Raw genomic sequence first — 15,289 nt, 5'->3', positions numbered from 1 at the left:
TGAATGATATATTTCTGTGTGATATGTGATACCTAGCTATATTGCACTTTAAAGCACCCATATATGCCTACTATTAATTGCTTGTTTTTTCTATGTGGTGATATAAAATAACATTTCTGTGCGGTATTCAAACAAAATAATGGCATATTGAAAAAGTATCCAACAAACATTAATTTACATACAGTGAAACAAAAATTTTAAGCATTTTTTAAAATTGATTTATAGAATCTTTTGGGAATCCTAATGGTATGTTTCTTTAGGATTGATAGAGTAGTGGTTAGGGCTGTGGACTCTTAACTGGAGGGTCGTGGGTTCAATCCCAAGTTGGGGACATTGCTACTGTACCCTTGAGCAAGGTACTTTGCCTAGATTGCTCCAGTTAAAAAAAAAAAAACAACTGTATAAATGGGTAATTTTATGCAAAAATAATGTGACATAATTGTAACAATTGTAAGTCACCCTGGATAAGGGCGTCTGCTAAGAAATAAATAATAATAAAGGTGCTTAGAATCCTGGACAATGCTATTGATGTTCCTAAAAGGGTAAACCCTGGAGTTGTCCTCTGGAAAATATAGGAACTGTAGGTTCTATTCATAAAGGGTTAGTGTTCTAGTAATTACCCTGCAGTCTTACGAATGTATCAGCTGGTTAGTGTTTTATTAATCGAGTCCTGTGTATCTGACCAACCATTGAATGGTATAATGTATATAACTGGGCTTGCATATGGCTAAGTTGGGCTTTTTAACCATTGTACTATATACTACTGTAGGGTTTACATGCACATTTATTTTTCTTATGCTATCCTTCAATTCTCACTAAAATAAACTGGCCCTATACATGTTTTACATGCTTGCAAATGATATTTCATATTTATGTGGTTTTATTGGTTAAATATTATCTATTATCAAGTAGATTCAAAGTAGATAGTGATGCCAGACGTGAAATGTCTAAACTACTATTTACCATGTACTGTAGTAGGCCAGATGATACACTGCAGCCCCACTATTTAGCAAAACAGCTAAAGTATGACCAACTCACTAAATGACAACCGGCTGAAACACTTATGTAAACAGAGCTCCTAATTGTGCAAGACAATTGGTTTTACTTTGGATGGATTTCACGGAGTGTCTACCACTTCTATTTAGCCCACAAGCCCCATGTCTACCAGTCTTGTTACAAGCCAGCGAGGTCTATTCAGTTCATCTAAATGGCAACCGATCTAAATCTTATTTAAACTATTAAAATAGCGCCCCACCTAGAATTATTTATAAGATGTTTGATTTTCATAGTCTTGATGCATATCTAGATCTGCCTCTGTTTCAAGATAAATGGGGGCACAGCAAGAGCACAGACCATTGGGTCGACTGTGAGACCTGTGACATTGGCTACCCTGTAAACCTAACTGATGGCTTGATGGTTTAACTGGCCACAATGGAGGTTCGCCGTATGGGCTGAAATGTGTTGTTTATGAATCAGGGTTCCCCCTTCTGGAACTGATCCCAAGAAAAAATATATATATTACAGTGAAGACGGCACCTACTGCTACAAAAATATTCAAAGCTCTCTGTGAATTTTATTTCACAGAGAACATATCTTCCCACAGCTTGTAGACATGCGGCCCAGCCACCCACACCCACACACACACACACTCACAAACAAACAGTTCAGAATAACAGCAAACGCAAGGCATCATCTCCAAACAAACAGTCTTAACATAACAGTACCCCTCAGGTAAACTGTGCCAATTAAAAACTACATGGAGAGAGTGCCTTTGAGGATTTTACTACAAAAACAGAGAACTGACCCCACTGGTCTGGCCTACATTTCCACAAGAACAGAGCCTTTTTAGAAGTTAATGTGGACACGAAAACATACACCTTTAAAATACTGTATTTCAAAAACTGTAGTAAAATATGTACACTATACAACAGGTTTCCATTGTTGGAGATGGGACTCAGTAGCACATTGTGAATGCTCTCTCCTGCAACAACACTGCTGTTTTTTCTGTTCCCCCAATAGCCATTTCATTGAGAGCTCCTCTTTCTCCAGTGTTTTTGGTATTATTCCCCACCTGATTTATGACATTACGTGACACAAAAGGAATAATTACCAAGTCGAGAAGAAAACACCAGATCATAATTTTGCAAGTTAAATTCTATTATGTGTGTTAACAGTATAACTGAAAGCTTGTGCTCTCTAGCATGGAGGCAACCAGAAGGCATATTTTAAGGAAGCATAATTCCAGCAAATACTAAACCTGGCATGTAGGATAATGTTCTGTAAAGATTCCCTAAAGTTTCTGATTCAACATCAAATTGCTAGTTAAGACTCTACAATTAAACTGACAAACATGAATGATCCCAGATACACCAAGCACATTCCTTTCCATTGTTTTGAATACTGGAACTTGAAGACAGCACATTTCCCATAGCAATCATAGCTGTAATCAACAGGATATCTCACTGTCTGTGGCTACACTGGCACTGACCATGCGGCAACTTTTAGACAACATACAATAAATTCCATCCACATAAGATGAGGTGCAATTCTGCATTAAAAATGGATGATCCTGCAACATGAATGAAATGTATAGAAATTGTAAAATGTCAAAATGTAAGTGTGCTACCCATTAAAACAGACAGACAGCTTCAATGCATTCACACGAAGAAATGGAGAGGTCTTCAGTATCTTTCAGGATCGCCAAAACAACCTAGGTGTATATACAGTAAGCAACTGCATTTTCTTATGTGTTTATGAATAGACAGGTAAAGAATGTCCAGTTTTTGTCAGTACAAAGTTCCCTTTCTTATTTTCTCTTCACTTCAGGATGAGATGACAATGAGTGGGTCTCGCTCTATGTTCTCTTCTACTAGGATTTACTATATTAGATCACACCTTAGATTCCCCACAGTGCTCCCTAGCAATGGCATTCATCACATCAGAAACAACTTTTGAGGTCTGAGGGTTTTAAGTCTTTGTCTGCATTGAAGCGGTGGTTATAGTTCCAGTTTCAACAGCCAAGCTCCCATCAGCTCATTACAGCACAAACCTCAGCTTTTTACTGATGACTTACAAAATGCTATACGAACAAAACATATCAGTTATTTTTGGACACCCAATGCCCTTCTTATAGTAAAAACTCATATCAGTTGTACTCCCCAATCAGTAAGGATGTGTGTGACTAGGCGAAGGTACTACGAGACAGCTTTTGCTTAGTTAACCCCTTCTCAGCTTTTCTGTAATCATTTTTGTTAACATTTGTGAAATTACCTAAACAAGCATCTGACATGTTTTTTTATGGTTATGGCCTTCAGTAAATAAGTTGTTTTACCTTATAAAATGTTACTGTGGTATATATGGGACACCAAGTGTAAAAAAAGAAAAGCACTAATATATTACCAGATGTTTTTTTTCCGGATTTAACTTAAATCTGTAATCTTTCCTAGATTTAACCAAAAAAAAGGAAATATGCCTATTAAATCTGGAAAGAAATGCTTCAGTCTTTAAATCTTTTTTTTTTTTTTTTTTTACACCTAGCGAGTCAACATTTAGCTGACACATTATATCAGGGAATGTAACAAACAAATCTGTAAAAAAAAATACATGGAACTTAAATCTTTATTTTACACTTGGCATCAACATTTAGCTAACAGATAAATCTGAAATACATGAATCTTTCAGCATCTTAAAGTTACTTCAATCTTTGTCGTTTGCAATTAAATCTGAAAAAAGAAATCTGGAAAAAGATCTGGTTTTTGCAAAATAAATATTTATTTTGCCAGCTACATCAAAAGATAACACGCAAATGAGTCCCCACCCATTTAAGCATTTGACATAGGCATTCTATGTACTACAAAATAGCGTGCCAAAAAGGTGAGACGTATTCTTCTTTTTGCATGTAAACCAAGTAATTGATGACAACTATGTACTTAATATGCAACTTCAGTGTTCACTGCATACACTACAGTAGCTGATATAAACCTTACTTCAAACTCTGTATTGTAAAAATTCAAACCTAGGATTCGTAATGAAATTAGACAAATGTTCCTTTGCTTTAATCAGCACTGATGACGCTGCCAGCTCTTTCTTCAGCACATCGACACAAACATGTTTTAACTGTGGTTTACAGAAGCAAGGAATATTCATCAAATTCCTAAATGTTTTAACAAAAGGCAAAGAGAATTGAAATACATGTGTTGATCTTTTTTCATAAATGAATGCTTTCACATACCGGTGCAAAGATTGTTTAGGTTGACGGGAAGAAACAGACCTTTTTTGATCCACAGTACACATTTTAATTCAAAGGAGAGTAAGATTGCATCTAGTATAATCACCAATACAACCAAAAGAGATGAATGAAAATATCCATGTTCTTCAGTTCAGCCATTAGACGTGTAGATAATCAGGATGGGTGCAATCCCATTTCTTTCCCTTCTTACAAATATCAACCATTACATCTTCAAATGAACTGTTTTTTTAAAAAAAATACATAAACTGTTTCAGTCATTTAACACATACTGTACATTATACCACAAAGCAAACCCCCCAGATCACAATCACTGCCAATGATTAACGTAAAGACCGCTGTCGCAGTATGTTGGCAGGAATAGTCTGCTCACTTATTTCCATTTATTTCCTAGAAATTTCAGTGCCACGCTTAACTTTAACTATTTTGGAAATTAATGAAAAATACCATCCTATGTCTAATCTAGTACGGCTCTAGGCTCATGTTTCTGTGAGCATAGTCATCTAAACAAACTATTTGAACTTTGTTAATGGATAAAAACAGCATACTGCACAACTGGGCATCTTGAAAAGAGTGTGCTGTTTTTTTAAAAGATTCACCCCCTTAGAGGGTGCTCCCTCTAGGATAGAACTTGGCCTCGGAAAGCTCACATTGCTACACATTGCTATCCCTTCGAGGTGGACAGCTAAGAAAAACGAATGCTGTCGATCTAGAACCTTTCTTGAATACCGAAATGGATCCCAAACAAAATTAGAAAAACATCTAGCAGTTCAAAATCAAGTCTAAGTGTATAAACAAATGTTGTGTGTTTAAACATGGAACCTGTTTAACAAGCTCTTCCATTCAACAGTTGGACAGCTCTGATGTAGACAAATGATTAATAAGATCAAAGAAACCAGGTCAATGTGAAAGAAGGCAGTGCCAGACATGAAGGTAAGTGATACTGAAAAGTATCCCTAGCATTTTATGAGTACAGAAAGTAACACTCCCAACAGCCACCTGTCTGCTACCTAGTATACATTAAAAAACAAAACAAATAATGTGTAACTGAAAGCATTCAGGGATTCCAGAAAACATGATAGATACCCTTTTTATTTATGCATCATGTCAATAGAAATATAGGCTGTGAATACTGGTACTTGATATGCGCTATGTGACTTTAAGTGAAGCAGACAACATTTTTTTTTTAAATCAAGGTTCTTTCTCTATGACTCCCAGGTTTTTAGTAATAACTAAGAAACTGGTCTACTAATTTACATATACTACAGCAGCCTTCCAAAAACTTTAAAAATGCAGCATTCATATGGGAATGTGGCCGAAAAGTTGTTGAACAGGTATTGTGCTTGCTGCTGCAATGGGAGTTTCACCACACACTGCCTGCATGCCTCAACATTGCTGCAGAGAGCCCTCTACAGGATGAAGGGAAGCTTTGCTCCCATGCCCACAGAGCCAATGTCCACAATGATTATGTGATGTGGCATTTCCATTAGAAATTGGGCTCAGACCATGTGGACTCAACTTAGGTCTTGTACTAGTTGTTAATAACGTTTTAGTTTTTTGTTGGTGCAACCCCAATAGCATAAAACTATAGTTCTATATAGTGTGTTAGTAAGAAATGAGGGACTGAATTAGAATCCTATATCTAAAATATCAGATTGTAGAAGCCCCATTCATACTTCATGTGATGTATGGGTTTTATTCATCATGATTATACAATTCAATTGTATATACAATTGGGGCAGCAGTGTGGAGTAGTGGTTAGGGCTCTGGACTCTTGACCAGAGGGTCGTGGGTTCAATCCCAGGTGGGGGGCACTGTTGCTATACCCTTGAGCAAGGTACTTTACCTAGATTGCTCCAATAAAAACCCAACTGTATAAATGGGTAATTGTATGTAAAAAAAATAATGTAATTGTATGTAAAATAAATAAATAATGTGATATCTTGTAACAATTGTAAGTTGCCCTGGATAAGGGTGTCTGCTAAGAAATTAATAATAATTCAGCGCATCTTTTAAGAAATCTTGGATTAAGTGGGTGTATGTGAAAACAACCATATTCTTAGGGATTAGCTCTGTATTAATGGTCCAGTTCAGCACGATCTTGACCTCAAATGGTATTGTATCTTCTCTCGCAATAAAGTAAAGTTCAAAATGGGACAGTTCCTTGAACGCCATATTTTAAAAGATACACTTAGAAAAGCGAAGGGTGTTACATATACATATGTATAGAATGGAATATAAGATGCAAAGTCATGTTAACATTAAGATCAAATGAAACTCACACATACAATGAATTGCCACATTAAATAACAAGTAATTTCAACTGAGAGTAATGTACCATACACGCTGTTTGCAGTGACGCCCTGCATTTACCTCGTTTACAGAAGCCCTGGGTCCACATGGAATGTAAGTAGTAGCTGAGCTTTGACTAAAACCCTGAATCTCCATGTTAACAGTATGCATTACAAATCTGGTCTATAACGCACCACGTCTCTTAATTACACACTTTTTTCCGTGTAAAATGGAAGCAATGAGTAATAAGACTAGAAATTGTGTACAAAATTTAACAAGTCCATACTTTTGAGAAACGAATACTGTAGAAAGTGTGGTGTGCCATTAGGGTTATAAAACACTAATTCAGCAAGGGGACTTAAGAAGGATGCAAACCCAATTACAAATGTAAAGAATTGCATTAGGTAAAGGGTCAGTAACTACGTCTTATGGTTAACGTATGCTAGTCTTAAATAAACAACCATAGTAATATAAGAAACATGAATCGGTAAGCTTTAACTTTATCAATGGTTATTTATTTATTTATTTGTTTATTTTTGTATTAATTTTTTTACCTCATGTGAACAACAATGAAAGCTAAATCAATGTGTTTCGAAGCAAGAAACGTGCTTCTGAACCCATGTTATGCCACTACAACACCACACAGTAGCTGGAGCAATTAACACTGATATTAATAACGAGGAAAAGGAGAAGCTGCAGCTCCACTTTGACTGGACAGCGCCGTGGTACTGAAATGTTCACAGGACGAGAGATGCCGGGAGTCTGAAAAACGCTATTTGAATACATTGTGATCGCATCTGTAAATCCAAAGGAAAACATTGCATCACTGATATATATACTCAGCGTACAGTGCCCACCTCGCTTAGGAATATAGGGTTATAATAAATTACCAAAAAGGAGTTGGAGAGCTTAAACGAAGATGGCGGCAGCTGCTAACTGAACCCAAACATACTAGAGTAAAGAGTAGGCCCTGGTATGGCTAACTGGCAGGAAAATGTCCTACACATTCAGTAATATATCACAGCACATATCTTTACAATACCCTAAGGTTATATGCCATTCATAACCTTTCCCCGGATTTTATCTTAATTACTTTTTTGCTTAAACCGTATTATCTACATTAAATCTATCGGTATAGTACTGTACATGTATGCAGCCATATTGGATTTCAGTAGTCATAGGTTCAAATGCACACCCCCAGCCAATGCTGATGTATTATTACATTGTATTATTTGATATATTAAATATGGTTGTTTCCATAAATCAGCGTATCTGGACGCTGCCCATGAAAAGTGTACAGCTTGCAACTGGGATATAATCACACTGACAAGACCGCGTCTGCCCCTTTCCCCCGTGCTTCAATATTCGAATGTTCTAAATGACTTACTTCAGCATGGATTGCTCCTTTTCTTCTTCTTGTTTCTGTCGGTCCATGACGGCGAGAATGATCTTTCTCTCCTCCTCGGTAAGGTGACTGAGGTCCGGCACCTCTGGCAGGACAGCAGGGGGAGGAGGTGCAGGGCCGCCCCGGGGCCCAAGTGGAGCAGACATGTTTAGATATAGTTGCTAAAAAGATCAACAACCAGCAGCAAACTGACTTGATTGAGGAAAAAAAAAATAGATATAGATTCAGTTTACCCAGTTACTAGATTGGTAAAAGGAGGAATGGCCAATTTAAAAACTTTGATACTGGTATGGAGAAGACATCTTTAATATAATGTAAAAAAAAAAGGGAACAAAAATGCAACACAACAGGGACTTTGGATAAAAGAAGGTATACAGTTCTCAATAAAAAATAACCCTCAAAACCCGCCTTGTGTTTCACAAAAGAAAGAGGCAAGATAAATGATAAAAGCCTCCTTTGGGTCACATCAATACTATACAGGAGACGCCTTCTGTAATCAACAGCAAGCGGGAGGACAACGGCCAAAAGCCAGCTGGATCGTAAGATTCACACAATGGATCTTCAAAACACCCCGATTTCTGGCTCAGAGACGTTAAAAGGGAAGAAAAAATGAATAGAAAGACCCTGTGGGTGGCGTATAAATTGCAATCAGTCCCACCGGCTGCAAGTATTCCACTCATAATTCTGTCTCTCCATCCATTCATGCATATGCAGAGGAATATAAAATCAGCTGTTTGCCTTTTTATTTTGAAATCATGTCAAATCCTTTCTAACCCATTGCTGTCACCATAGGATATTTGCATCTTCAGAATAAACGTGTCTTGTCCTTTTTTCTTCTCCTTGCTTCCTTCCCCCTCTCTCGTCCTTGCTCTACTCTCTCGATTCTTAATTCTTGGAGATTTCTTAAATGCACAAAAATGGATGCAAAAAAAAAAAAGAATCCCAATAGGAAGGCGGAGCCAGTGACGTACGTAGAACAAAGCTAAACGGGTCCTGAGGTGGGAGCGGAAGAGAGGAGAGTCCCGTTCATTGACAGGAGGCAGAGTAACCACATCAAAAACGCGGACCGGATTATCGACCCTTGCTGGATCAGAGTCAATCGTATCCCAGCTGTTCCCCAAAAATCTCTAGTCTAATGAAAAGGAAAATCAAATATTGCCAAGATTATGAAATAAACCTAATTCAGTGACTCCGATTGTCTGGTATTTTGAGGAAGAAAAGCATTAAACGAATCTGAGGTCAGCAAAAGCATAATTACATTATTTAACTATGCTCTGTTTCAGGGTTTAATGTCCTCTCTTGTCATACATCACCAGTAGCTTATGGATATTTATATAACCGTCTACGTTGTGTGCTAAAAATAGTCATTGGTTCAGAAAAACGCTGATTGTGTGTTAAAAATTTAATCATTAACCGTTTATGTTACATTGTGTTTGAAAGGTGATGTCCTGTATAATTAGGCTCTTTTTTGTCTAACACATACATTTCCAATTTAAACAAAACGGCAGTATAATGATTAATTCTTACTGAACGACACTTACAATTGAACTTGCCTGATAAAGTTATAGAATACAAGTTTGTAAATATAAAAAAAATTCAGTATCTCAAAGTGTGCTGTCTCTATCCAGAAGAAACTTTTAAATCAGACCTCAATATTGCATCCAAACCAGGTCAACGCCAATGTAATGGTCAGCCGGCAGTTTGTACCGTGCAACATGACGTCAATACTCCAAAAGGTCTCTCTGAGTTCACAAAGCAACAGTAGTAGCTAAGGAAAATTACTGCCAGGGATACCGTTGTATACCAATATATGAAGCCAATATCTCAAAGCATTTATCATCCAAAAAACAAAAAGTCACATGACCGCAATATAGCAGCCATATTATTTTTTCTTTCTCCTGAACCTGAAAACAAATAATGGAGACTCGCATGAGTGTCGCACCCTCCAAAGAAAGTTTTATGAAAATCCAAATTCATGAACCCACTTCCTGTGTACTTGCACATGATCGATATTAAGTGTAACGGCTCAGAGCCAAAATAGATGTTGATTAAGTAATGAGGACATGAACATATTGTTATATTGTTTAGTTTAGTGATTGAATGTGTCCCAAAGTGTGGTCTCCCATATATGGAGCTGATACCAAACCGGTGGTAACCTCTGACACACTGAAGCTGGAATGTTTGAGAAGGACATTGGAAGCCGGTAGTCTTCATTGATGAATTCAGATTCTGTCCTGATTATACTGAGAGGCGTGACAGATCTGGAGACAGTGTGTTGAACGTTTCTTGCCGCAGCATGTTGCAGAAAACGATAACTATTGAGCAGGATCTGTCATGGTGTGGGCTTTAATCAGCGTACAGGGGAGGGGGGGGGGGGGTCAAGGTTAGTTCCCATAAGAGAAAAGGAGCTAGGGGAGGGACGAGGGTGTGGCTTCAACTGGGGGACTGCTGTGATTGGATACATTTTCTCATATTTTGCAACCTTTGTAAACTCCTCAGCTTGTCGTTTAAAGTCAATGTTGACTTGGAGTTGGGAGTTGTTTGAGAGGGGGTTATGTTTAAATGAACATCAATCCCTGATATCATAGCAGCCCCTCTCCTAGGTCTTTTCCTCTTATGGGAACATATTTTAAATGGATGGGGATGCTCACTGCTCTTAGGTAACCAAATGAAGCCCCTTTCAGACTGGCCCTCCTACCTGGGTCCAGACCCGGTCCTGGCTATCTGGGTCACAATCCTGCATAGTGTGAAACCACGTACCTGGGTCCCAGCGACCCACCTCAGGATTGTGGGTTGACACCCTTTGACCCGGGTTGAGCGAGACAAAATGCTTGACGTCCGTTCGTGAGCCGACACAATAACAAACAGCCATGCCTGCTTGACGGTTTCAGTTCTGCAAGGAATGATTTATTCTGTTTAGCCATATTTTTGTTGATTGAGACACAGACTGGTCCAGATTGCAGCAGGGATGTAGAAACATTTGCTCTAATCAGCATTTGGGCCGACGATTCAATCCAGAGAAACTTGGATGGAAGCGTCAGTAACAAGCTGTTTCCGGGGCATTGATAAGCATATTGTGCAGTTGCATCTGTCACCCAGGTCAACCCTGCTTTATCAAAAGCAGTGTGAAATCGCGTACCCAACCCGTATGACACCGGGTCCTGGCCCGGGTAGGTTCTGACCCAGGTAGAGCATGCCAGTGTGAAAGGGGCTTTAGATAGTGACCTTATGGGGCCAAACTTCATTTTGATGACAATGCCCGCCCAGATCAAGCATGGATCATCACTGCTTATCTTGAACAGGAGGCGATCAAGAGGAGACATTGGTCAGTGAGATCTCCTGACCTGAACCTTATTGAGTATGCTTGGGACATGCTACAAAGTTTTATGCAGCCCAGCATCCAGCAGGATCTCCAGAACACCCTTATCTAATTATTTTATTATTATTATTATTATTTATTTCTTAGCCAACGCCCTTATCCAGGGCGACTTACAATTGTTACAAGATATCACATTATTTTTACATACAATTACCCATTTATACAGTTGGGTTTTTACTGGAGCAATCTAGGTAAAATACCTTGCTCAAGGTACAGCAGCAGTGTCCCCCACCTGGGATTGAACCCACGACCCTCCGGTCAAGAGTCCACAGCCCTAACCACTACTCCACACTGCTGCCCCATCTAAGAATGGGCCCACTGATTAATGGGATGTACCAGTGTCACTGTGTGTCATGGCAGACACACACAGTGCTGAACTTTCATGAGCTGGCACCTACCCCTTTTTCAATACAAATCAATGGCAGATGCACCTGTCCTAGGGTCATTTTACACCGTACACAGTTGGCTTACAACTGACTGGCTAGTACCATTTTGAATTGAAATAGCCACATGGTGATACTCTCTTTAGTGTGACTGATAGCTCTAATTTTGTTTTTACAGCTGTTTGTTTCTCCAAGCCTTTACAGTTGGATGGAAACAGTTTACCACTAGGGGGCCAGTACAGTGTACCTAGGTTCTACTGTGCTACAAGGTTCTGTAGTTCATTACTAGTAAGCTTTATGATAACTTGCTTATCCTTTCCTATGGTTAAGCTGGTACTTTAGCTGGTAATATAATAAATTGCAGTGGGAAACAACTGTGAAATAATAATAATAATAATAATAATAATCTTTATTTATAGAGCGCCTTTCATACCACAAGGTTCAAGGCGCTGCACAAAAAACAAAAAAGAAGGTAACAGAACACAAAGATTAAAATCAAAGTTAATAAAACGGCATAAATTGATGAATAAGTTAAACAGGTTAAAAAAAACATCATATATTGCAAAAAGAGAAAAAAGACACAGTTTAAAACAACTAAAAACAACAATATATAAAATCAAAAAGCTAAATTATAAAAATAGGTCTTAAGCCTAGATTTAAAAGTAGCTACTGTAGGTGAGCCTCTGACATGGTCGGGGAGAGAGTTCCACAGCTGCGGAGCACGAACACAAAAAGCAACCTCTCCTTTCCTCCTGAGCCTCACCCTCGGAATACAGAGGAGGCCACTATTAGTCGACCTCAATGCACGCTGATAAAGAGACAACAACTCTGAGAGGTAATCTGGTGCCATTCCATTTAGTGCTTTAAATGTAAGCAATAGAATTTTAAAATCAATTCGATATTTCACTGGAAGCCAGTGCAGAGAAGCAAGTACAGGAGTTATATGTGCTCTCCTTTTGGTTTTGGTAAGGACCCTTGCAGCTGCATTTTGCACAAGCTGCAGCCTTAATAAAGCTTGGCTAGTAAGTCCAGAAAAAAGAGCATTACAGTAGTCCAGTCTACATGAAATAAAAGCATGGATTACTTTTTCAGCATCAGATAAAGACAGAAATGATCTAATTTTAGCAATGTTTCTTAGATGATAAAAACACACTTTTATAATCATTTTAATATGCGACTCGAAATTTAAAGTAGAATCAAAAATAACACCCAAATTTCTCACTTCAGACTTCAAATTAGGAGTTAAGTCCCCCAAATGTATTTTTGATAAATCAATTTGTTGCTGAGAGCCTACTATCAACACTTCTGTCTTATCAGAGTTTAATTGCAGAAAATTTAAGGACATACAAGTTTTGATGTCAGTGATACACTCAAGTAAGGCTGATGTTGTGCTAATGTCACCAGGTTTCACAGAGATGTATAACTGTGTATCATCAGCATAGCAGTGGAAATTTACAGCATGTTTATGAATAATCTGGCCTAGAGGTAACATGTATAAAGAGAATAATATCGGACCAAGAATCGAACCGAGGGACACCACAGGTAATATTTGCTAAACCCGACAGACTCCCCCAGTGAAACAAAGAACTGTCTGTTTGTAAGGTAGGATCTAAACCAGTTTAGTACTTTACCATCTAGGCCCACCCATCCCTTAAGACGATCAATTAAGATGGAATGATCCACAGTATCAAACGCAGCACTAAGGTCCAAAAGAACAAGAATGGATATAGCATTTGAATCTGCACTCATTAATAAGTCATTTGTTACTCTTACCAGGGCAGTTTCTGTACTGTGATTTGAACGAAACCCAGACTGAAACTTTTCAAACATATTATTAGTAATCAGGAAGCCATTAAGTTGTTTAAGCACTACCTTTTCAAGAACTTTTGCTAGAAAAGGGAGATTTGAAATGGGTCTGAAGTTACTCAGAAGTGAACTGTCTAAGTTGGGTTTTTTAAGTAGGGGCTTAACCAGGGCAATTTTGAAAGAAGCCGGAACTATTCCATTTTCCAGCGAACTATTCATAATGGCAAGAATATCATTACACAAGTAACTAAGGACATCCTTCAGAAACCTTGTTGGAATGGGATCTAACATACAAGTTGTGGATTTCATGTGCATGACAATCATGTTTAGTTCCTGTGCAGTAATACAAGAAAATGATTTCATCACTGTTTTCCCCAGTCTATCTGAAATAATTAAATTAGAACCATAAGATGGAATTTGTTCCCTAATAGTCTTTATTTTATTTTCAAAGTAGTTGAGAAATTCTTCACACTTGGACGAGGACACTTCTATGTTGCAGATGGGTGAGAATGAAGGATTTATCAAGTTATCTATTGTTGAGAAAAGCACCCTGGAGTTATTTTTATTTTCCTCAATCAATTTGGAGAAATATGCACATCTTGCAGATCTTATAGCTTCATTGTACCTCGATAGATAATCTTTCATAATATCAAAATAGATATGTAATTTTGTAGCCCTCCATTTTCGTTCCATCTTACGACAGTCTCTTTTTATTTGACGGATAGTATTGTTAATCCAGGGAGCATTATGTTTAAGTGGAACTAATCTAGTCTTGACTGGAGCAACTGTATGAAGAGTAGTAGTGCAAAGGTGGTTAAATCTGTCAACTAGTAATTCAGTAGACAGAGACTGCAAAGGAAGTGATGGAGCTGAACTTATTATTTCAGAAAACCTTTGTACAGTTGAAGAATTAATGACACGGCTTTTAATAGTGTGGGCCCCACTCTTTCTGGGTACCGATACAATAGCTTCAAATAAAATACAAGAGTGATCAGAGATATTAGGATCAATTATGGATGAGATATTAACAACTAGACCCCGAGAGATGACAAGATCTAAGGTATGGCCATGATTATCGGTGGGCCCTGAAACATGCTGAATAAAATCAAGAGAGTCCAGGAGCCTTAAAAAGTCAATAGCCTTTGAATCAGCTTTGTTATCAATGTGAAGGTTAAAATCTCCAAGTAAAAGAATCCTATCATAATTAGTTGACAGTATAGGCATATATTCAGCAAATTCAGGCAGAAAAAACTGACTAGGTTTAGGTGGGCGATAAATTATTACAATAAGAATAGGTGGTTGGCTAGCTAATAGCAAAGACAAGGATTCAAATGAAGAAAATTCCTCACCATTTTTTTGTCTGCAATTATAATCATTTCGGTAAATAGTAGCTAGCCCACCCCCTCGGCCTTCTGAACGAGCTTTCTGAGCAAAAGTATCATTTAAAGGAGAGGCTTCAATCAAGGAGATGTTATCATCTAAACTAAGCCAAGTCTCAGTCAGAAACAGAAAGTCTAGTTTATAATGTAAAATTAAATCATTGAGAAGCAAGGATTTCTTTGAGCGAATATTGAGTAAGGCAAGGCATAATTTTACATCTTCAACTACTGGAGTTGTAGCTGTGATGGTCGGGACTCTAATAAGATTATTTACGTTAACCCTTTGGGGTGAACTACCGTGCCTACTGCCTAATATGTATCCATTCTCAGAGCCCAGTACAGAGTCTCACTTAATGAGAAGTGTATATGTTCCTTCAGGTTTCCAATGTTATGCACAAA

The 15,289-nt window shown here is 38.0% G+C and overlaps 2 protein-coding genes across 33 annotated transcripts in view; both read right to left on the bottom strand.

Moving 5' to 3' along the window:
* The window catches only part of LOC117394363 (regulating synaptic membrane exocytosis protein 2-like), a 265,103-nt gene extending 256,229 nt beyond the window's left edge, over positions 1–8,874 (bottom strand). For 15 of the 32 annotated variants that reach the window (XM_059012665.1, XM_059012653.1, XM_059012645.1 and 12 more), the window contains exon 1: positions 7,926–8,873. In XM_059012665.1, the coding sequence (XP_058868648.1) occupies positions 7,926–8,089 (164 nt within the window). In that variant the 5' untranslated portion in view covers positions 8,090–8,873. Of the gene's footprint in view, positions 1–7,925 lie in introns of all 32 variants that reach the window. The other 17 variants (XM_059012668.1, XM_059012666.1, XM_059012670.1 and 14 more) reach the window with 4 other exon arrangements.
* Positions 8,875–13,144: 4,270 nt separating this feature from the next.
* LOC117972317 (uncharacterized) lies at positions 13,145–14,848 on the bottom strand. Its single transcript, XM_059012642.1, has one exon. The coding sequence runs from the start codon at positions 14,733–14,735 to the stop codon at positions 13,185–13,187; it is 1,551 nt and encodes a 516-aa protein (XP_058868625.1). The 5' UTR covers positions 14,736–14,848; the 3' UTR covers positions 13,145–13,184.
* Positions 14,849–15,289: the final 441 nt, after the last annotated feature.

Source organism: Acipenser ruthenus, chromosome 3, assembly GCF_902713425.1.
Source record: "Acipenser ruthenus chromosome 3, fAciRut3.2 maternal haplotype, whole genome shotgun sequence".
NCBI classification, from domain to species: domain Eukaryota; kingdom Metazoa; phylum Chordata; class Actinopteri; order Acipenseriformes; family Acipenseridae; genus Acipenser; species Acipenser ruthenus.
Note: the sequence above shows the minus strand (reverse complement) of the source record. Positions and strands in the feature narration are given on the sequence as shown.

What these genes read in the sequence shown, in the direction of transcription:
- LOC117972317 (XM_059012642.1), bottom strand. Translation starts at nt 14,735, where the DNA reads ATGCCTATACTGTCAACTAATTATGATAGGATTCTTTTACTTGGAGAT.